Consider the following 23,671-nt stretch of genomic DNA (forward strand, 5'->3'; position numbering starts at 1 on the left):
TGGAACGCTTTTGCAGTGCCAAAAAATGTCAGTAATTTTGATCATTCTACAATCTCCAAAAGTGAGGGTTGAGCAATTGCTCATCCCAGCAGAATACATTGTTTTAAAAATAGTCATTAGTCTTTCAAATTGCTGTGTGTATAGCAGGTGCAAAGGATCAGGATCATACATTAAGTTGAAGTTCAAAAAGATTTATTGCTATACACAACTCTCTAGTCAGCTAAAGTTCAATACTATATTGGCACCAGATAGAGGTCAACAGAATTCAAGAGTGGTTGGATTTAGACCATTTGTGGCAAGGCAATTACTCTAAGCTAATTTTGTGCTTAATGCCACCCACAGCTGCTCTTCTCTATAATATATGAGGTATACATGATTCTTACATAGTGCTCCAAGTACCATTCCCACTGAACCAAAATTTGCAAATCCACAAAGCGCGTAAGTGGCAATTGTTTCAGATCGTATCTGAAATAAAGCAAATAGAAGACCAATTACTTCCTCTTTGTTTGAGAAATAAAATAGTTTTTAGTTTCTGGCTAATGGCATTTGAACATACAATAAGGATATAATGTCAATGCATGGTTTTGGAATGAGAATAAATTTGAACTTTCTCCACACCCCTCCCTTCCCCGCTACAAAGAATTGCATATTAGAAAAAAACAGAAATAGAATATTTTTATACCCTTTATATATTTATCAGATAGAACATTTGGTTCCCATGACTAGATATGTGTGTGTGTGTGTGTGTGTGTGTGTGTGTGTGTGTGAGAGAGAGAGAGAGAGAGAGAGAGAGAGAGAGAATCTAGTCATGGGAATGAGATGTTTTATCTGATACACACCCACACCCACACCCACACCCAAAGTGCTGAAATAGAGAACTTGAACTTCCAGTAAAAAAAAAAAATCAAATTTCATTTTTTTTTGTAGCCATGTTGATGGTTTCCTGAGAGTGACTAGAATTTCTCAGAATGTAGCTAATTTCAACACTGGCATGTCTTAATCCATTAGCAAACACATGTAATACTTAATTGCCAAGGGCTATTTCAGACGTGCCAGCTATTTTGCATCAAAAACATTTCTTAGTAGAAAATGGAACATGCACACATTTGAATGTTATGCACATCGATGTCATTCTGCATATGGTTTTCAAAAGAATGAGTAGGCTTAGTAGTATATATGATATCTTAAAGAAAAAATATTTAAAAAATGAAATTGTCTGAGAGAAGCACAGCTTCCCTTAGTGAATAGATTTGCATTATCCTGTGGTCATGTGTAAAAAGATCTTGCATGTTTTTCAAACAATAAAATGCAAAATATTTTCCTGAACGTTTCCTCCAATTACACCACACAACTCTCATGATTAGGGCTAAATTATTAGGAACAAAATTCCTAATGGATTAGAATTTAGATTAATCAATGTAGGTTTAATGGCCTAGCAGTTGTATTTCTACAAAGTATTAAACTTGGTTAAGATTGGGTGTGTGTGTTTGTATGTTGTATCCCAGACGGTTTACTAAGTGTCTGATTCAACAAACTGTGTGAATCCAAAAAATGAGTTAATATAGTAGCCAGGTTTTGTTTTGTAAACATAATAAATATTTTAGTTTCATTATTTTCCCCAAAACCTAATATAAAATCCATATTACAAAAGCTGTATTACTAGTAGCAAATTTGCTTCCCCCATCAATGAATTCATCTAATAGTATCATCTTAATTCAAGGACAGCAAATGCATGAGAGCAAATTCTCACTTCTCTTCCCTGCTGTTCTCAATATGTTAGCTAAATACACAGTAGAACTGCAGCCTTAGCAATTTGGTCCTTTCATACTTCCATCATTACCCCAGAAAGTTTTAAGCTGACCCATGATCTGCACTTTGCTTGAACTTAAACCACAGAGATGTCATTCATAGCAGTGTACCCTCCCAACTGATTATAACAGGATGCACAAACTGACATATAACTAGGGCTTTTTAGGGGTGTTATTCACAATGAGCTTGGGTCTCTTCTATTAATTAAAAGGACTTAAAACTTGATAAGGGAATAGGAGGGCCTAGGAACTGACTGAAAACTAAAAACTAAAACCAATGGTAAAACTGCCTGTTCCTAATACTTCAGAGCAACAGAGATTATTCTACAAAACTGATTTCAATGTGTTCTCTTCTTGAACTTTAGATGCAATGGAAATTAATTAGCTTAGCTGATGAATTGATGACGTGAGATTGTATGAGCATGAATTCCTGATTATATTTGCAGCTTTGCAACAGTGTCTGAAAAAAAAATCTACCAACAATTCCCCCCTCCCCACCTTCAGCCCCTGATCACCAATTTATAACACATTATATATTATCAGGAAAACACATTTGCAACTTGTGCTTCATGCTGAATGCAGCAGAATGTGACTACAAATAGCTAGATTTACGTTTAAACCTAGTTTAAATTCCAAAGATCTTTTTTTTCTATCTTTGAATTAGGAAATATTACTGAAAAAACGTGTCCTTGGTCTCCTGTTTTGCCACAACACAGGTCCAAGAACTGAAGTTACAATTTTATCCATAACTGTTGAAGACGTCACATGTAAATTCCCAGAAAAGTCTATTTTGATGCCCTCAAACCAAATATGAAAATTTCCCCATCTGTGCCAAAGGTCCTTTTAAAGTAATGTAAAAAAAAAAATAGGACTAAGGTGATGCTGTTTTATTCCATTCCTTCTTTACAATGGTTCTCAAAAAAAAAAAAAAAAAACCCTTTACGTTACGTCCAATGTTGTGTCTGTAGCAAATTACTGATAAATCAGAATTCTCCTTCTCTTTGACTTCAATTCAATTCAATTCAATTTATTAAATTTATATGCCGCCCTTTTCCCTCGAAGGGGACTCAGGGCGGCGCACAACTCGAACCGGGGAGGGGAATACAGACAAAAAGATTTAAAAGCAACAAGATAACAATATATAATTTAAAAACTCACAACAGTCATACCATTCGAGACGGGGGCAACAGCTCTTTAGCCCCAAGCAACCCAAGTGCTAAAGTCATACACAGTCATACACCCCCAAATGTTCATTTGGTTGATAGGCAACATTATTAAATACCATCATAATTTGGATTATGAACCACAAGAAAATAGCATTACAAAAGTATTTACACCAATTGTGGCTTCACATCTGTAGGAACACATGCCTGACATAGTCACTTTAATTCAGAAATATGTTCTAGGAAAGTCCACTGGACAAAAATCTATGAAGCATTAGAGCTAATGAAACAGAGTTGTACAGGAATACTTACACTCAAGTACTGTTTCATACCATTGACGTACATTTGTCCGCCTTTCTTTCGTAGTTTAATAAAGTTTGCAAGATGTTCATAAGCCACAAATTCATTGAAGAAAGTCTTATAACCAAGGAGCCTACCAACAATAAAGCTGTCTTCCCAATCTACTCCCATCATAAAAGATAATGGCATGAACAGATATGAACAGATTATCTATAAGGGAAAAAACAAGAACAAAGAGAAATATGAACCATAAACCATATTAAGTACCTACTGACTTACTGATCACACAAGCAGTTTCTTGGAGCAGGGTAGTAGAGACAATAAATACAGTATGCCTAAAATGTATTATTATCAGCTAAAACTTTTATCTAGCAATGTAGTCTCAAGGTTAAACAGCCTATTTATTATGGACACTACATCTTTAGTCCAGAAAGAGAAAAAATATAACTGAAATAAAAAAAAAACCTTTTAAATGGCCCTAGGAATTGGTTTAGATCCAAGAATAACATAAAACTGTCCCCTATTTTCAGGAGATTGATGATTGAATTGGCAAAATTGTACATTGAGTGGAGAAAATGAATAGCAAAACATTATTACATCAATAATATATCACAAGAATACTACTCGCAAGATTATAAAATAAAATGGATTTCCAGAAAGTCAAACCACACTGTGGAATTCTACATCTCAAACTCAGCTGTTTTGTCAAAAAAAGTGAAAGAGATCCTAATTTAGAGGGAAAAAAACCTTAATTCTGTCCTGCCAATTTAGTTTAGTTTAATTTAATTTAGTCAGTACTATGCTAAAGTAGAGTGGCGTGGTGGCCTAGAGGTGGAGCTCTCGTCCCACAATCAGGAGACTGTGAGTTCGATCCTAGGTAGAGGCAGATATTTCTCTGTCTGGGCACAATGAGAATATTGAAGAACACTCGGCATTGGCAACAGGAAGGGCATCCGGCCAGTAAAACACTTTTCCAGCTCCCTTCAGCTGCCCAGATTCCTCTATGCAAGGGATTCGTTTTAAAGATGGGGTCGTTTTAAAGAAGATGATGATGATTCCTATGCTAAAGTCTTTTCTTTCTGGCCTGAGACATTTGAGAAAAAGATACCAGATAAGTGTTAATGGTAGGTGCAGCTCTCAGAGCATATACTGTTGAACTTTTATCCTATTGATAGGATGGCATTAGACTAACAGATGGGACGTACAACTGCCAGGGGCAGTGCAACCTCATTCATGACCAAAGATGGTACCAAAAATACCACCCAAAGTGGCACTCAAAGCCACTCTATCTTGCCAGGGCTCAATTTTAGCATATTCCTCCCTAACCAGATCTCCAAGCACTGAGAAAGGGCGGTCACAGCATTGCTTAACTCACCACATTTTCGAAACCTCAAAATCTGCTTCAGTAGATTTGAAGGCATTATTTTCCTTCAGATTGGCAAATAGCAAATACCCACTGAATTCATTCATAGCCTTTTGCTCAAAGGTAAAATGATTTGATATTTCTGAGCCACTGGAAAATAAAATTAATCTGGGCTGTTAAATAAGCATTAAAAACTTACGCAGGAGAATAAACTCTGTAACATCGCTTGGGACATGAGATACAGGCTCAATTCTCTTTCTACCCTACCTGGAGTCTGTGAATTGCAGTCGAACATCCTTTTTTCAAATGAATATTCAAAGTGAAGCAGAAAGGCAGGAAGGAGCCATGTTTTAACTAATTAGGATATCTTTGCCATTGTGCCTACTCTCAACTAGGTTGAATATTGTGCTCAAAAAGTATTTTTGTTCCCTTTATGCTCCATTAGAAAGCAGGAAAAAAATTTCTCTTGGGAAACTGTTCAGGCCAGCTGTATCCCTTTTGTTTACTGCCTTAATAACCTCCTCACTGAGTGCTTTTATAAATGGTCCCTTGTAGCTAGATAGATGAAGCATCATTAGATTGTTAAGCAATCCATTACTCTTTTCTTTAACTGCATCAGGACTGCGGCTGCTTCCAAGGTAAGCATCTGCACGTAGCTTGCCATATTTTTCTTCTATGCTTAAAGTGATATTCTTTTTGCTCTCGACGGGAATTGAACCCCTTCTTTCCTTTTTTGCCATTCTAAATATTGTTTTTCCCACCCATTTATCATTTCCACGGTACCATATGCTACATTAAGCGGAAGCACTTTAATGCAGAAGCTTCTGCATTCATGCATGCCCTAATAAGACATAAATAATTGGCTCAACCTGTAATGAATTAATTCTGCCTTTTTCTTCCATGTGATCATTTCCCTTTTTTATTTATTTATACTTGCATTTTAGATCCATCTACTCATAGTGCACAGTTAAAGCAGGGACAGTCATCCCGTTCTTTTCCCTTGCTTTCCATCTGATCATTTCTTGCTCATTGTGAATATGTTAACTGATTGTTTAGATTAATCAGCCGTTTTTAACTGAAGTGGGAACCTTTTTTTCTAGGCTTGTAGCAGATTTTTCATGGTTTTGAGCGGTTATAGTTGGGGATCAAAGGTGGAGTCAGGTTTTATTTCATGTAGGTGCAAATTTAATTAAATATATGTTTTAATAATATAATTCCATTCTACTTATATATTTAAAATTAGTATCCTTATGTGGCTTAGAAAAGCTAAGTTTGGCAACAGCTTTAGTCATATGTGTCTGTAAGCTTAATCATAATAATGATTACATCAAATGATTGTAGAAAAAACCTGTGAAGGTTACTCGGGCTGTGACTTTGAAGCCTCAAGTTGTGCACCCAATTTTCATACAAATGATCTGAGGATATTATTCAAACAGACAATATCATAGAAGTAGTGCCTTTATCTGTAAACTGCAGGATATAGCATTTGTGTGACTTATTTGTCATGACCACCTGGACACAAGCAGAATTTTTTTTCTTTAAGGTGTACAGGTAGTCTTCGACTTACAACTATTTGTTTAGTGACTATTCTAAGTCATAATGGCACTGAAAAAAGTGACTTATGACTTTTTTTTCAAACTTACAACTGTTGTATCATCCCCATGGTCAAATGATCAAAATTTGGATGCTTGTATCTTATGATTCACGATGAATGTATTTATGATGACTATGATCATGATTTATCACTTATATCTTGTATATACCGAGAGCTTATGCACCAAAGACAAATTCCTTGTGTGTCCAATCATACTTGGTCTATTCTATTCTATTCTATTCTATTCCATTCCATTCCATTCCATTCCATTCCATTCCATTCCATTCCATTCCATTCCATTCCAATAGTAGGCTGAAGTGAGATCTAGGCTGCATCGCCCATGCCTCTTGCTTGTGTGAAGTTTCCAAAAGATGACCTAATTAATTTACGAGCCTCGAAACAAAGTTCAAAAGAAATCCATTCATTTATTAGGATCAGCATTTTGGCATGTTCTTCTGCGGAGCCGAAACTGATTTCTGCTTTATGGCTTTACCCCTGTATCCCCTCCCTTCGGTCTGTGTCATAAATCACATCCACCAACAAGGTGCTGCGGCAGGGTATGAATGTGCGCATTTCACACACTAGGCGTAGAAATATGAGACCTGACTCTGGCCAAAGGTATGCATGGCATTCTCTTCCCTTTTCTCTCTTTTTTATGTCAACTTGATAATAGTCATGGAAACGCTTTACAAGTTGGCAGCTTGAGCTAACAGCTAACAGAACAATACCTCAAAGCTCAGTTGTGGGTAGTCAAACATATTCCCCAGCCAAGACAGGACTGCATTAAAGAAGGCCAGCAAAGCAAGGAAGGCAATCAGATTCACAGCAATGTTGGCTACCAGCGGGATGGCAGCACTGGCACCTTGGCTAGCAGCTTCCAGCAGGTTCCTAGCTTCTCTTCAGCAGCAAAAGAAAAAGTGCACATTAATATGATATTTCTATGGATCAAAGTACAAACTTAAACAACCAAACAGTCAAAACAATCTTTCCCTTACAACAGTGGTTCCCAAACTTGGCAACATTAAGACTTGTGGACTTCAACTCCCAGAATTCTCCAGCCAGCAGAGCTCCACAAGTCTTAAAGTTGCCAAGTTTGGGAACCACTGCCTTACAATAACAGTATTCATCCTTTTTAAAATATCAGGAGGGCCAGCAACCAGAATAATGTTTTTGTGAATGTAAAAAGCCCTTATGAGGGCATTAAACAAGAATGCTGATCTTTAGTGTCTGTTGATCCTACAGTGAAGGGAACAGAATAAATAACCTCAAGCAGCTGTTAACTAATTTAATGTTAATTAATAATTGAATATCATTAATTATTAGATGTTGATGAATTATTTAATCATACTCATTGCCTGTGAATTAGGAGGTGAATCACATTTGTGCTAAGGGAGCTTACCGCTACCAGAGAGCTGAAATGGCCAGTTACATTTTTCCTTCTTTAAAAGTGCTCAGATTATGAGAGATATGAGCTTTAATTCTTTCTGACTGATGCTTTGTGTTTTCAAATGGCTACGTGAAAACTAGCAATTCAGCAGCTGCTCTTTTTTCTTCTTACAGTCAAGCACTAATGGGAATAAATTTCAGTTGAAATTTGAGCTTCTGTCTGAGGCGGCAGGGTCTCATTGGCATGGGAATGATGGCAATATTACCTCAGTAAGTCCTTTTCATTACAGATGACTTTGCTCAAATCAATCAAAAGCAACTTTGTGTTCCCCAGGTATGTTTCCTCAAGTTTCAGTTAACTGAATCGTCCATAGATGAGCATCTATTTCTCTGGTTTTTCAAAGCATTACTAAGTCCAGCAGCCATGAAAATATAATACAAACATATACATTGCTTACCCTTTTTCCATTTTTGTATCCTCTTGGGCATTTATCTGGGGATTTTCAGTCTCAGGCCAGAAGAGTTTAGCAATAGCTAAAGCTGCTGGTGCTGACATCACGGAAGCAGTTAATAAATGAGAAGCTGAAACCTGACAAATGAAAACATTTTTTTTTACATTAGGACAATGTATTCCAACTTCAGCGGCTTGAAGTCAGTGTGGGTTTTACTACTCAGAATTTCCCAGTCAGCATTCTTTAGGGAACAGTTGAAAAAAATGTTGTTTTACGAGCTGTAATAAAATATTTATTGGAATATTGGAATAATATGAATGTATCTCTTCTTCTTCTCACTTACCTCTATATAGGTCCATGTAAAAATGGAGGCCAACAGGACTTTAAAGGACAGGCAGAATTTTGTACGAGAAAGGGGAATTTTAACTAGAGAAAGAAGTCTAGAAAAGCTCTGGAAATCATAGACAACAGGAGCAAATTCAATGGCCACAGAGCTAACTCTCAGTAGGGAAAAGACAACCTGACAGAAGAGAGTGGTATCATTAGTGTTAGGATAGCTTCAAGGAATGAGGAAACACACACACACACTCCCTAATGAGGCAAAACTGCCTATTGAAAACCGATCATGTTTAACAGCGCAAACTCCTGAGTACAAGCAAGATCAAGTAATCACCATCAATTACTGTGCTTCCATTCTTACCCCAAAGGAAATATATGCTCCTAAAACACTTCCAGCAATGGTGGCAAATCCAGCGGTCATGATAGCATGGAGTTCAGACTTGGTAACATAGGGCAGATACGGCTTTACCATGAGAGGAGACTCCGACTGCAAGGAAGAGAAATAAAGTAAGTGGATTTTAGTGATATATTCCTCTTCTACGTTAGAATGATCCATCAAGCACCGTGCCATAGGGTATTGCCAGGCGCAAAGGATCACATGCTAAGTTGCAACACAGAAGATTTATTATTTAAGCCTATGAACAAGAATCTGGTCAAGAAATGGTCAGCACTAAATTGGAGCTAGATAAAGATCAACAAATTCAAAAGGGGGAGGTAGACTTGGGTCACTTGTGGCAATGTAAGGACTCTTAAATGATGATGCGTTTAACTCCCTCCCCAAGCTCTGCCTATTCTTTACCTACAGATATGATCCAGGACAGCGGTCCCCTACAGTGGCTGATTAAGGCTCACTGGTGCTCTAAGCACTGACAAATCTTGGTGCCCCCTCCTTTGTACATATTGTACAAATCTTCATTGGTTTTTTTTATTTCTCAACTTTGTGGTGTCCCCTTGGGCTTGGTGCCTTAAGCATGTGCTTAGTCTGCTTAATGGTTAATACACCATTGGTCCCCAAAGTTTCTGGCCCTGTGGACTGGCAGTGAGGGGCAGAGGGGATGGTGTTGCACATGCACATACCCCTTGTGCAAATGGAGCTTCCTGTGCTCACCCACCATTTGTGTGGCCCAGTTGCCAAAGGGCTGAGGCTCGGCAGCTGTCCACAGACCAGAGATTTGGGACCCCTTATTCAGGAAGCAAAAATCATATAGACTACAGCAAGGAGTTTTGATGCAAAGAATTAGGGATAAAGATCAGAATCTCTGAAACTTAACAGAATCCTCCATTCCTCATTTATTAGTGAGCTTGTAAAAGAAGAGCCTTTATGAACATTTTGAATAACTTCTTCCTTGGCTTTTTGCAGTTTGAACGAGGTTATTCTTCTGGTAAAAAATGGTCAAAAAATAGAATAGTATAGGTTTCTGTTTTAGGAGGAACTCTTGACAGAAAGCATCTGCCTATTTTGGATATTGTTGCATGGATTTTTGATGCCCTTTCTCATATAATCTAATGCAAATCCAGATCTGAATATTAGACTACTGCAAAAGCATGAGCCTGCAATGTTCTCATACAGTATATCAGACAGAATCTCTGCTCTAGGTGGAATCCATAACCAATTTATCTTACTTCTGAGTTGTCTAGAACCATGAAAAACAAACAAACAAGAAAAGAAAAAAAGAATGAGATAATTGTTAAACTTTACTCCCCATGTAAGAATGTCTACTCTGCTAAGGCAGTACAATTGTTGACCAACCTATTATTAGAAATGCTGGATCTTTCTTCATGCCTGGAAACTAAATATTTGTATTGCTTTGTGTCTTGGGAATGGTACTGAGTTGTGCAATGGCATTTTAAGTAGAAGATTTCATGGCTATTAGTATTTACACAGTAAAATGTAAGAAAAATATTATGGAAGCTTAGTTAAAGTAGCAATAGCACTTAGACTTACATACCGCTTCATAATGCCTTTACAGCTCTCTCTAAGCATTTTACAGAGTCAGCATATTGCCCCCAACAATGTGGGTCTTCATTTTATCCACCTCAGAAGGATGGAAGGCTGAGTCAATCTTGAGCCTGGTGGGATTTGAACTGCTGAACTGCAGCTAGCAGTCAGCTGAAGTAGCTTGCAATACTGCATTCTAACCACTGCGCCACCTTGGCTCTTCACTCAGCATTCAAGTACATGTTCTTGTCTTGCCTGATGGACTATTTTCTGTCAAAAAGATTTGTCCTTAGCCTAGTAGCTTACTTCTCTGCTTCAGAAACTTACCATTCCCACAAATATATTGCCAGCTGCAACTAAAGATTCAACTGGACTTGTCTGTAAGGTAATTTGCATGATCCATCCAACCTATGAAAGTTACAATGCACAAAATTAATTTTTTGGACACATTCCAGCTGTTTCGTGTACATAGAATTCAACAAACATCTTAATTGAGTTAAAGTATATGTGTAAACTCCTCAAAGACTTCTCCCATGTCAGCAATTTTCTTTAGGAAGCTCTTTGGAATATATCAATTGTATATGCCAATTTATTACAATACGTGAATCCCTAACTCAGTCAGGTCTGCCAGTGTAGAATCACTGCCAGAAACATCGATGCGTATCTTGATTTAGACAAAATGTTATAAACTGGAACATATCAAGTTGCTTTGAGCTTTCATAACAAATCTATGAATAGATCAGTTTAATCTGCCTTATCGGCTACATAAACTCTAAATTGCAGAATTTGCATAAGACTAACAGAGCTTGGATAGTGTAAATTGTACAGTTTATGAATACTTTGGCAAAATTACAGGGACCTACATCTTCCAGTCCCTCCAGAAACCAGGAATTTAACCATAGCTCCATTGCAGCATCAAGTTAATGTAATTCTACCATGCCTGGGTTTTTTCCCCGCCAACTTGTCCAAAATTGTAACTTACTAAACATAGAGATGCAACTTTTAATAACCACAATCTTCCTAAATCTGTTGAACAGTTTAGATAGATGTTTGTCAATTGGAAGAATTTCGGAGAACAGAAGGCAAAGAAATAGTAGATCAGGGAAGTTTTTAGTGCGGGAATGAAATTAAAACATTTGGACTATCTAGTAGTTTTTTTTAATTTGAATAATGGTCAGATATGGGAGATTCCATTCTATATCCTATAATGAGCATCTTTGCATTTGCAGAACAGCAGCAGTGGAAGACCTGGCTCACATCCTATTTGATTGTTGCCGGTAAAAGGGGGTGAGAGACAGGTACCTTGGTCTATATACCAAACGAAGGACCCATTGGGATCCCCATATCAAAACAACTTACTTTATGTGCAGCCAGAACCTGAAAATAACATTTAACACAGCACAGTACTTAAACGAAATGGTTCAGTTGAGATCTGCATACGTGGGACCGATTGGGGTAGATTGTAAGGGTGACACCAAAATATAATTTTATGTCATTTTATTGTATTTCACATATTTATGTATTAAATTATATCGTATCATATCCTACAATTATTGTATTTTACCCTACTCTTATTTTAAATTGTTTGTATAGGATTTTATTGGTGATATGTGTTTGAACCTTGTGCTTTGATATGGCCTATAGGCTAATCAATAATGATAATGATAATGACAATAATAATAATAATAATAATAATAATAATAATAATTTGGATAATTGTAAAGTATAGAGCTAAGGCAGCACTTAAAACAGAATCAACTCAAAGTTGAACCAATGACTTGATACTATCAAGGTAAGATTTGAGAGATGGGAAGCCCCTTTGTCTCCCCAAATTCTTTCTACAAACTTCCAGCAATGTTTCTTCCAGTGAGAAGAGTGACAGAGTACATACAAAGGATGTAATCATTTCCAATTCCCTTCCATGAGAATAATTCAACTTTTATTCAGAAGAGGAGACCTAGATCCAGGCCATGGGTTGAAATTTTGTAATTCAGGGCTAAGGCCATATAACAAGATGATATCCTAGTACTGCTTCTAGAAACTGATAAAGAGATGGTGATATCCTATGAAGATTGATATTTATTCATAAAGCACCTGGTCCATGCTCTCTTACTTTGCACATCTTATTCTAGTTTTATTGCAGTTTGAAGTTCTGATCAACTTTTGTGTCAGGTGGAAGGAAGAAATTATATTCTAGAAGTGACGGTTAGTGATAGGCTTTGTTTTTATATTCAGAGCTTCCCTGAAACGTTCTTCTGACCAGTGTTTCTCAACTTTGAGATGTGTGGATTACAACTTCCAGTTAGCATGCCAGCCAGTATGGAAAATGGAATTTTACTTATTATCAGGTTTCATAGGCAATACATCTACTCTTCCATAAACTTAATCCCACATTTAATGTCTAGTTAATGGAAGAAGCTTCATAGACTCATCACTGTGAAATAATTCTCCCTCTTATACATGCACCCATGCATACATTCATACACTCACACACTGTGAGTCTCAGGTTTTAAATTCTAAGTCCCTCTGACCTTTCTCAATAAATGATAATTCTCTGCTCAGCCAATTGGAAGGTACCTACTCAGATTTACACACTAGTTCTATGTGATCTGAGGACCTCTGTTCCCACCTTTGCTAGCATTATCCCTTATACCCACTTAAACTCAGTGGATTGGGAGTCACGAACTCAAGGCATGTAGAATGCTTCAGGTTAAATAAAGCTAGTTTATGATAGTTTGCAAGATGCATCAGACTTAGGAAAGAAAAATGCTATATACTTTAAAAAAAAGAAAATTAAGAAGAATCGTCTGTTCCATATACTGCATATGCTTTTATAATTATAATTTTATGGCCAGAGACCAATTATAATTTTATAAACAGAGACAAAGTCCTTGTGTGTCCCATCACACTTGACCAATAAAGTATTCTATTCTATTCCGTCCCATCCCGTCCCATCCCATCCCATTTCTCAAAGTACCCAGGGCATTGTTACCTTTTTAATAAGCCACTGCATGAATCCAACATAGTATAGCACAGACATCACTGTACTGAAGAAAATGATAATAGGCAGCACCTAGTTGAAGACAAAACAGCTATTGTCAATAATTATTTCCAAGTTATCTAAATGCTTTCCTATGTTATAAATTTCAAACAGATCAACCCTGAAATACTGTACATCAATCCTGAAATCAAAGACCTACAGTTTGCCAGCATTCATAAGCTGAAATAAATTAAAATAATTCCAGAAGCATTCTTGTATATCAAAGATGCCTGGAGAAGGAATTTTAAAGCCTGAGTACCACCAAAGAAAGAGCATCTATCCTTTATTTCTTAAAAAAACATGATTTTATAGAAAGTTTTAAAGAAAAAGATACAAACTAATCAAAATTTATATGAAGTAAGGAAGAAAAAGAGGAAGAAATAAAAGAGAAGGTAAAAAGTACAAGAAAATGATTTTTTTTGAAAAATAAGAAAGAAAGAAAGAAAGAAAGAAAGAAAGAAAGAAAGAAAGAAAAAGATAAAAGAGACTAGTCAGTATATTATAGTATTTCAGACAGTGCCAAATAATACTTTTCCCATCAAAGAACTGGCTGAAACTGACTGATACTTTAAACAAGAATATGTCTTTTAGGAGAATATTGTACATACGAAATGTTCTGTGCTTTACTGATTTATTTTGTAAACTTACCCACTATAATTTGGTCAGTGTAAGCCACGGACAACAAAAACAATGGCTATTTACCTTGAAGGCAAAGAAGTGATCGGTATACTTTTCACCAAACACAAATTTAGCACCAGCATCAGTGTATCCTAAGAAAATCTTAAAGAGAAGAGAAAGAGGAAAAATAAGTTGTTTCAAGGGGAAACCCCCACCATCTCAATTATTCTAATCCAAATTTTTGAAGACACTTATTTCTCAAATATTCAATGAGTCCTACACATTCAATGTTCAAGTAGTTCAAGTATGATGAGGTCAATTGAAAATAAGAACTAGTGAATCATGAACTCGTGAATCAAGGGGAAGTCCTTTGATTAAAAAAATACACGTTCCTCTCTGATTTAGGACATTGTCAAAAACTGGATGTGAGGCATCTTTTTTTTTCTTTTTTTCCCCATGACACAGGCAACTTTTTTTTTCATTAAATGGAAATTAAGATTGCTGCCTTGGTTTTATTTTCATACAGACCACTCACTGCATAAATAGATTTCCCAGGAGCGAAAGACAAACTTTTCAGTGCTTCAAGTTAAGCAAAAGAATAAGCTATGTGGGAGTGGCAGTTATCTTTCTTCTTCCTGGTTCTTAGCTGCTGATCTAGTTTTATTTGTCATCACACAGGATTAATGTCCCACACTTTTAATGCTACAAGGAACTGTAATTGCTTCCTCCTGCCTAACCCAAGATAATAGGTAAATGAAATGTCTCAAGGTAGATTCTTCCGGGGGGCGTGGCCTGTTGCCGAGGAGGGCTCCACCGAGCTCCTCAGAGATCTGGTCTGTATATCTAAATAAGATCATAGATAGCACCCCTTTCTGGCTAAGAAAGGGGCAGGGAGAATAGCCCCGTAGGTTAGGATCTAATCGTAAACCACAGCCTTTTTTCTTTTTTGGCTGTGGAAAGAGATTAGTTCCGGCCGAAGCGGAGCTCTTATCTCCAGCCATTTCTTCTCAGCTGCCTTTTTTTTTGGCAGCCCCAGACAGGCTAGCCCCCCCCCAGGACAAGACAAAGTTTTTTTTCAAGCTAGAATTGATACGGGCGGGTCCCACCCCTGTGAGATTTATGTTTTCAGTACTATCGTAAATACCAGCACCATTCGTCTTAGAGACTTCTTTGTCTAATTAGACCTCAAAATGGCGATTTCTCTCCGTGGATGATTGATATACTTAGCCGGTGTTATCTTCCTGCAGACTGCTCCTTAAGAAAATAAATTTTTTTTTTTTGGAAATAGAGGGGAGCGAAGCTCTGCTTACTTGCTTATTTATTATGCCATCCAAATCAAAGAAGCGTCTTGCTACAAAAGAATTTAAAGAATTTTCATTGGAAACACAGCCTTTGTCTCCTATGTCTTCTGTTGAGGAACTTTTAACACAGGAATATCTCCTTAAAATGCTTAACGCTTTTAAGAAAGAAATCAGGGAATTTGTATTGGAATTATTTGATGATTTACAATCTAAAGTTAATCAAATGAAGGCGAATACTTTTGCAGCTGTGTCTGCCCTGTCAGATTACTCTGCTGAAATAGAAAACAAATTGGAAAGTCTGGAGAAGGCTAATTTTAATTTGACTAACAATATTCAAATTTTACAAGAAAAAATCAGAAATAACGAAGAACAGCTTATGATACTAAATTTTAATAGGAAGGCATTTGCAATTAGAGTCAGAGGATTCCGTGAAAAGAAGCAAGAGAATTTAAAACAGACCTTTGCTGAAGCCTTCAGCCACGCGCTGGGAAGCCCGGGACTTAACTTTGATTGGCAGATTCGGAAAATCTATCGCCAGAACTCATTGATAGCGGAACAGCGACAGCTCCCGAGGGACATAATTATATATTTCTCTACAAAAGAATCTAGAAACGCGATTGTGCAAAATTTTTATAATAACAGGCTCCGAATTGATGACCAGGACCTGATTGTCTTCAAAGAGATTCCTTTCCAGATATTGAGAGCAAGAAGGGACTACGCCTTTTTAACTAAAGAGCTTAGGAGTCAACAGATTCGATACAGATGGGAGGCCCCTGCCGGCATCACGGTTACATTTGAGAATCAAAGATTTCGTCTTAACTCTATTTCGGAGGCTCAAGATTTCTATTGTAGGATTCTGAAGGCGGGACTTCCTGACGTGCTCGGAAGAGAGGAGAGACAAGCGGAAGGAGAAAGCAAACGGCTGGCCATGCGGCTGCAAGATGGAGGGGGTAGCCCCTCCTCCCTCGGAGAAGCAGAAGAACGCAGATCGAGAATTTAGATACTTCAAAAGACTTCCTAAAGTTGAGGACTGAATGGGGGTTTGAGACCTCTCTCCGGTAGAAAAAGTGGACTAATTTTTATCAGAAGGGAAAGCTGGACGAAACTACTTTGAGCTAGATTCTAAAGTAACGTTAGCACAAATTTGATAGTGGTTAAAAGAATGCGGAATGATTTATGTTGTTTAAACTTTGTTAGATGGGACTATTTTAAAATAGAAGGTTAACTGACTCTTGCTGAAAGTATTATTTGAAAATGATCCATGCTATTTAACTTTTATTTGAAGGGAAAGTTGGTTGTTATAGTTACTTTTTAAATAAACGCTAGTATAAATTTGATAGTGGTAAACATTAGACAAGCAAGAGATGAGGGTAAAATGTATGTGGAATGAATTATGTTATTTGTGGTAAATACCAGACAAGCAAGGGAAGAGGGCAAAATTTACGTTGTTTAAAGCTTATTAGAACAGGAAGCCGCTTGGGATTATCTTAAGATAACTGTAAAAAGAATGCGGAATGATTTATGTTGTTTAAACTTTGTTAGAAGCGACTACCTTAAAATAGAAGGTTAACTGACTCTTGTTGAAAGTATTACTGGAATATGTGGAATGATTCATGCTACAAATCGCTCTGAGCTATATTTTAAACAAATGTTAGTATAAATTTGATAGTGGTAAATATCAGACAAGTGGGGGATGAGAGTAAAATGCATGTGGAATGAACTAAGTTATTTAAATTCTACTAGAAGGGGAAGTCGGTTGGAATTATCTTAAGATAGAAATTGATTCCTGTGTAAAGTAATATCTGATCTATGTTGCTTAACTTTACTAAGAAGGGGAAATCTGGTTAGATTATTTTGAATTACGGTTTGAAAAAGGGGTAAAGAAAGATCATTCACGTTGTTTAAATTTTACTAGAAGGGAAAGTTTGATTACTTGTCTGTAAAGTTATATTTGAATATATGGCAGGAACTATGCTGCTTAAATCTTATTGGAAGGGATCATGAGGTTTAGGAAGGGAACGGGAGAGTCTACAGAAGATCGGGGTAAATAGCAAAGAAGTAAGAGACGAGAATAAAATATAGATAGAATGATTTATACTACTTAAGCATAGATAAAGATGGGGGGCTGAGATCAACACAAAGAATGGTTTCTTTTTTTTTCTTTTTTATATATTACTTTTATTTTTTAATCCATATGTATACAAGATATCTTAGATAGAAGGTAGTGCCAGGTGTGGGCCCTGGGAAGCCGGGAGGATTAGGGATGGGGATTGTGGGGGGTGGGGTGGGGGGGGGTTAACATAATCTTAATAAGAACAAGAATGTATTTATATACGGTGGTTCCTTTTTTTTTTATTATTATTATTATCTTTTTTTTTCCTTGGTTCATTTTACATTTATTAGATCAAACAACACTCGAATAAAGGCATACACCAAGGAGGGAGGTAGAGGGAAGGAAGAGGGAGGAGTAAGGAAGGAGTAAGGGGAATGTAAGGAGTATGTAAGGAGGGTGTCTGGGGAGTAAGGGGAGAAGGAAGGTTTGAGGGGAAAGGGAAGTAGGAGGGGAGTGTTAGAGGGAGAAAGGAAAGTTGGAGGGGGTAGATGGGGTGTATGGAGGATGCAAGGGTTAGGTGGGGTTGGGAATGATGAGTTGTGTTTCCTTTTTATTTGTTCGTTTTATTCCTTTTTTCCTTTTTTTTTTTCTTCTTTTCTTATAGTAAATACCCTGTGTATAAATGATTGCAAATGGAATGTGAAAATTGAAAATTGAATAAAATATTTTACAGAAAAAAAAAAAAAGAAATGTCTCAAGGTAATTGAGAGATTCATGATTGTGACTGATCAGTGGTCACAGTTGGTGTTTTCTGCAATTTCATGAGGGAAAAAACCAATATATTGTTCTACAAAAAGAGGACAATTATTTCTGGGACTTAAAAAAAAGCTAGGTTGGGGGGGGGCATATAAATGCTGCAGCATTCTTAAAAGACTATGGAGAGTCTCAGTTATCCAGGTCATGATTGTCCCAAAAGTGCTTTTTCATACAGAGGCAACTGGACTTTTTTCTGTTCTTTTGAAGATGTTTCTTGGATGAGAAGCAAAACATCTTCTAAAGAAAAAACAAGAAAGTCCAGTTGCCTCCTGAAAAAGCACCTTTGGGAACTCAAGGTTCTTCTATAATAAAAATGGGACCCTTCAGACTGATTCTGAATTTCAAAAACCAAAACTAACAAGGAAATGTGCCATTTTAATAATGACCTGAGTGAAATAAAATTGGGGGACCTTATAACTCTGTCCTTTGCACCAGAGGTGGGTTGCAAATCCCGGCACTACCAGTTTGCTCATGCTCATGTGCAAAGCCATGTGTATGTGCGATACTTCTGGGCATGTGCAGAAGCATCTGGGTGGGTGGGTGGAGCCTCCTGCCACCACTACTGGTTCATCGGATCAGGGAGAAACCCACCTCTGCTTTGCACATGTTAATGGCAAAATTATTTTATAATTTGTGCAGATCAATGCAAACTTGCAAAGGAAACATTATGGGATTATTTAGAAATAAAGGACACTTCTATAAGGAAAGAATTGGGAAATTTATTTATTTACTTATTTGTCAATCACATTTCTTAACACCCCACCGCTCTCCCCTCAGAGAGGGACTTTAGGCATTGTAGCAATGGTAGTAGAAGAATATTTAAAAGAAAAGGCTGTATTTAAAAATTCTTCACTGACAGTTACAGCTGCTACTTGTATTGACATGGGGAAGAGGAAGACAATGACTGAATCATGATTTCAAAGGATGCAAGACTTAGATTAAGGCTCAATCAATATGGTTTTGTAATCCTCTGGTTTTGCTTTAGGTATGATTAAGACAAGAGTTTTTTGCTGCTTCTACCATCAACAATATTTCCTTGTTAATTGGCATGAAAGAGAACATTTTTCTGCTCTTGGTGTTCATCCACACACCCTCCACTCTTGGCATGAATAGCTTCCAATAACTGCTTTATATTCTTCCGTGACTGTGTGACGCTCTATCATTGCCAGCTGATGCAATTTAAAGTTTTCAATAGCTTTTCTAGTTTTTCCTTTTACCCCAGTTCAACTTCTGACATGGTTGAAATATAGCACACCTCACGATGATGCAGCCATTGACAGAATCAAGGTTTAAGATCTGCTAAGCAATTTCAGCAATTTTATATGATTGCAAGGAACACCTTCTCTCTGGTCACTGGGAACTCTCTTGGCTATTTTGTTTTGTGCTGTAGGAAAGACCTATTTCTATAGAGGCGTTTGTCCAAGTAATGCTTGACTGGCACCTATGAAAGCCGATTGTTAGGTCTTAGGAAGGGTTTTTAAAACAGAAGGAGTGCTAGACTTATGTTTGAAAATAATTCTATTGCTCTATTGTTAGAGATGCCTGCTGCTTCTATTGACCAGGTGTTTTGCTTAGCAATATTGTTTTTTTTATTACTTTGGCAATGGTGGTTGATGGGAGCAGTGCCATCTCCTCTATTCCATTCCAGTGTTGATGCATTGGTTGCCATGAAGAGGATTGCTGTTATTATGTGCAAGTCAAACAAAACTGCTGGTCTCAATGGGTGTGATCAACCATGAAGTCATAGAGCTCATCTGTTATCAATTGCTCCTTCCTGCTTCATCACACGTCCCTCTATAACAGGTATGGACCTGTTATCTATCAACCAGGCTTTCTTTGAATAGGGATTTACCTCCCCCACCTCCGCACTAGAAGAATACCAAATCTGTGTTTAGAAAAAGCTGAACTATGAACTATGCCCTGAAGACCTGCTGATGGGGAATCTTGACAAGCAGTTCAACACACAGTTCCAATCATGTACCTATATTTGTTCATCCATTCCCTATCCCACTGAAGGTAAAGTAATAGGTGACTGTTTACCCATTGACTAGCAATGATTAGCAAGAGGGGATATCAAACTGGGAGACTTCCTTAACATGTCCCACCTTGAAATACTAAGACTAGCACAATTTCTGGCTGTGTTTCTGTGGCAGATCAACAATGTGGGAAGTACAATTTATGTTGGAATATTTTTCTACTGACTGGAGGATCACACTGTAATCCAATAGCATTGGGTTGGACTTTTAAATATTAAACAGAACAATGTTTGGATAATAACATTGTGCATTTTTTCAAGTGAATGTGGCCCAATCAATCAGTTTAGTTGTGAGAAACCATAGGAAGGATAACACAGTCTGGATATAAGAGCCATGGGAAGCAAATATCCTCTTACAGTTGTCAACCCATATTATGAATGCATTTATATAATCTGTGTGATTCGTACTTCTTTGGTTTGCCAGAATTGCATTATGTTCTTTTAGTTTAATGCTATCTGTGAACCCAGCCAAATATGGTTTCTTAAGTAAACCACCACTTACCTAGAAGGCAAGCTGAGCTGTAAGTGGTGATTGAAAGTGCTATTTACAAACTGTATGGCTTTAAGTTGATTAAAGAAGGGGACTGCACTTTTAAGGTATTCCTTTATGAAGATAAAGTCTGCTCATCTCTATCCTTTTTAAGATTAAAAAAGATTGTTTTAAAAATCACATTTTTTGCTTTATAAGTGATTTTCTACATGCAGCCTGAACATTTTATAATTTAAGATGCACAGGTAAATCAAATTGCCTATTGCAGGCTAATTATAAGCAAATCCATTCAATTTAGTGAAACTTCATCACAAGTGAGGACATCTGACTATTTCTCTGATATTTTTTGAAGCAGACAAGCAGTCTTAGCTGTTCTTGAGAGTGATTCCATATGAAATCAGAATTCAAAATTTAATTGTTAAGTGAACATGCACAGGAATGAGGTATTAGCAAAATATTATAGCTGCTATTTTACTCAGTGAGTTCAATTATCTGTCTAGTTTAAAATTATCTTGACCTCTGACAAAATTCATCAACGTTTCAAGAAACACTACTTACTAAATGATGCTTTAAGCAGAGGCATGAATGACCGAGTTAAAAAATGCATCACCAAGGCACCCCTCCTTGATTCCAACAGGTATAAATAGATCACCTGTCACAAAGATTATAAATAGGATCTCCTTTATTTAACCCTTACCTGCACTTGATTACCAAGCCAGTTGAATGCATCAAATCCTACTTTGGTCCTCAAGGTTATAAGTCCAAGAACAAACTGCATTGCAACACCCCAGATTACTGGCCTCCATACAACCTATGCGTACGTAAAGAAAAACAAAACTATCAGATTTAAAATCAGCTCGAATTTGACAATATTGCACTAAATACTGTAGTAAATGCAGATGGTGATTCCAAATAAGTTTCCCTGAAATGAGTGGGAAATATATTTGCATATTTCTTCCAAGTATGTAAATGTTTACAAAAGAAGGGAAGGGTTTTTTTTTAATAATGCACTAAATTTAAAACTAAGACAGAAAAATTATGCATGTTTGATTTCTTCCAGTAACCTTCCCCAATCTGGTTGATTTTCAAGCAAGGTTCAATATCAAAATTATTGATAAAGACCAGGCTGGTTAAGGAATAGTGGGAACTGATCCATACTTCTGGAAAGGATGGAGAGGTTAAATTATAGTTTATAACAGGGGTGTCAAACAGGCCAGATTTAGCCCGTGGGGTGCTTAGATCTCATCTGCGGGCCCACCCTAGAAAAAGTGAAGGACTGGCCCATGGTGCCACTGCCTGCACAAAAGGAACTTGGGAGGGCCACATGTTTTCACTGGCAGAGGGTTGGAGGAGAGAGTCGCAGACAAAAATGGAATTTGGAAGCCTGTTTTTACTGGCAGAGTGCTTGGGCCACCACAGATGCTCCCAACATGAGTGACATTGAGCTGGCCATGTCCCCCGTGTCCCCCCAAGGTCAAGTACAACCCTGATGCATTCACGTCCTGCCTTAGCCATGAAAGACAACTGGATGACCTTAGGCCAGTCACTCTCTCTGCCCAATTCATCTGGCAGGATTGTTGTTGTGGAGGAAATTGGAGGGGAACAGTTCATTGGATATGTTCATCACCATGAGTTATTTATAAAAATATTAAAGGCAGGATACCAACAAACAAACAAACAAACAAATAAATGGCTGAATCAGGTAAAACAAATATACTAATACAAGACAGTGAATAAGCTATGTTATCGGACATCTCTTCAATTTGTTGCAAATAGACGTTAAATGTCAGAAAATATATAAATGAAAGATTGTAAACACACTCACTTTAGTTGGGTACTTGGAGAAGATCAGCATCAAGAGAATATACATAAGAAGCCCACCAAAGGAAATAAGCTGATTGGTCCCTTGCTTGGCAGTATCGAAAATTAACCAACATAGAACAGCGACTATTAAGATGACCCACACTACCCTAGAGAAAAGGTATTCAAACATTGCAGTGAATGACTTATGGGAAAGATCATCCCATTATTTTAGGCTGTATCTTTGTCCCCCCCCCTGCCCACACAGACTATTCAATACACACATCCTCACATCTATTTATTGCTAAAAACACACTGGCCACATATTGCTTCCCTTTGGATAAGTCATAACCTTCTTCTGTTGGCCTTGGACTGTAAAAAGAGAACATTTGTCAAACTCTTAGTTGTCAAACTGGAAGTACTGACTTCAATTGGAGAAGTTGTCAGCGGCAGCAATTGATGATGAAAAATGATTTCTGGTAAAAGCCATTAGAGAGTTAAGTAATCTCTACTTCCTTGAATTTTTGGATTGTTTCTTTTTGTGTGTATCCTTAACAAAAATGTGGCTGTATAAATCTGACAAATAATAACGGGTTTTCTTTCTCTTTCTTTTTTATTGTGTTTTGCTTGAGAGAAAGAAGGAAGGAAGGAAGGAAGAAAAAAAAGAAAAGAAAATCACTTGACTTCCATTAATGGAGAGAACCCAACCTTCTGAATTTACTTCTATATCTAATTGTTATTAAATGTAAATTAAGAGACTGCTTTACAAGAGTTTGATTAAACTTAATTTTCAAATACTAAAATGAATGGCGGTGTGGGGGAGGTAGCCAGAAAGACATAGAACAGTTCTTTTCTTGACACATATTGTGCACTCAATATTTTGTAACACTTGTTAGACAAAAACCACTGTTTAGTGAATGCCACATATTGAGTGAATACCATGGTCATTAAGTGAGTCGGTTTTCTCCGATGGGTGTTTGCCAAAAACTGAAAGTAAACACCAGAAATGGCAAAAAAATATTAAAAGTGTGACCATGGGACACTGCAAACAGCCATCAGTGCAAGCCAATTGCCAGTGCCCAAAATAGAATCCCATGACAGTGAGGAGTGGTGAGGGGTAGGCTACAGTCATTGGAACTTCAAAAGTAGCTCAGGGCAGATTAGTCATAATCTT

General features: G+C 37.2%; 1 protein-coding gene across 1 annotated transcript in view; it reads right to left on the reverse strand.

Annotated features, from left to right (window-relative positions):
• SLC28A3 (solute carrier family 28 member 3) overlaps positions 1-23,671 on the reverse strand; it is a 36,399-nt gene that overhangs the window by 6,442 nt on the left and 6,286 nt on the right. The window contains exons 4-13 of the mRNA XM_032213845.1: positions 22,523-22,667; positions 21,395-21,508; positions 14,087-14,164; positions 13,337-13,417; positions 10,672-10,752; positions 8,767-8,892; positions 8,073-8,203; positions 6,957-7,125; positions 3,284-3,481; positions 384-465 (exon numbers count right to left, since the gene is read on the reverse strand). Of these exons, the coding sequence (XP_032069736.1) occupies positions 384-465; positions 3,284-3,481; positions 6,957-7,125; positions 8,073-8,203; positions 8,767-8,892; positions 10,672-10,752; positions 13,337-13,417; positions 14,087-14,164; positions 21,395-21,508; positions 22,523-22,667 (1,205 nt within the window). The remainder of the gene's footprint in view (positions 1-383; positions 466-3,283; positions 3,482-6,956; positions 7,126-8,072; positions 8,204-8,766; positions 8,893-10,671; positions 10,753-13,336; positions 13,418-14,086; positions 14,165-21,394; positions 21,509-22,522; positions 22,668-23,671) is intronic.

Source organism: Thamnophis elegans, chromosome 3 (genome assembly GCF_009769535.1).
Source record: "Thamnophis elegans isolate rThaEle1 chromosome 3, rThaEle1.pri, whole genome shotgun sequence".
In the NCBI taxonomy this organism is placed as follows: domain Eukaryota; kingdom Metazoa; phylum Chordata; class Lepidosauria; order Squamata; family Colubridae; genus Thamnophis; species Thamnophis elegans.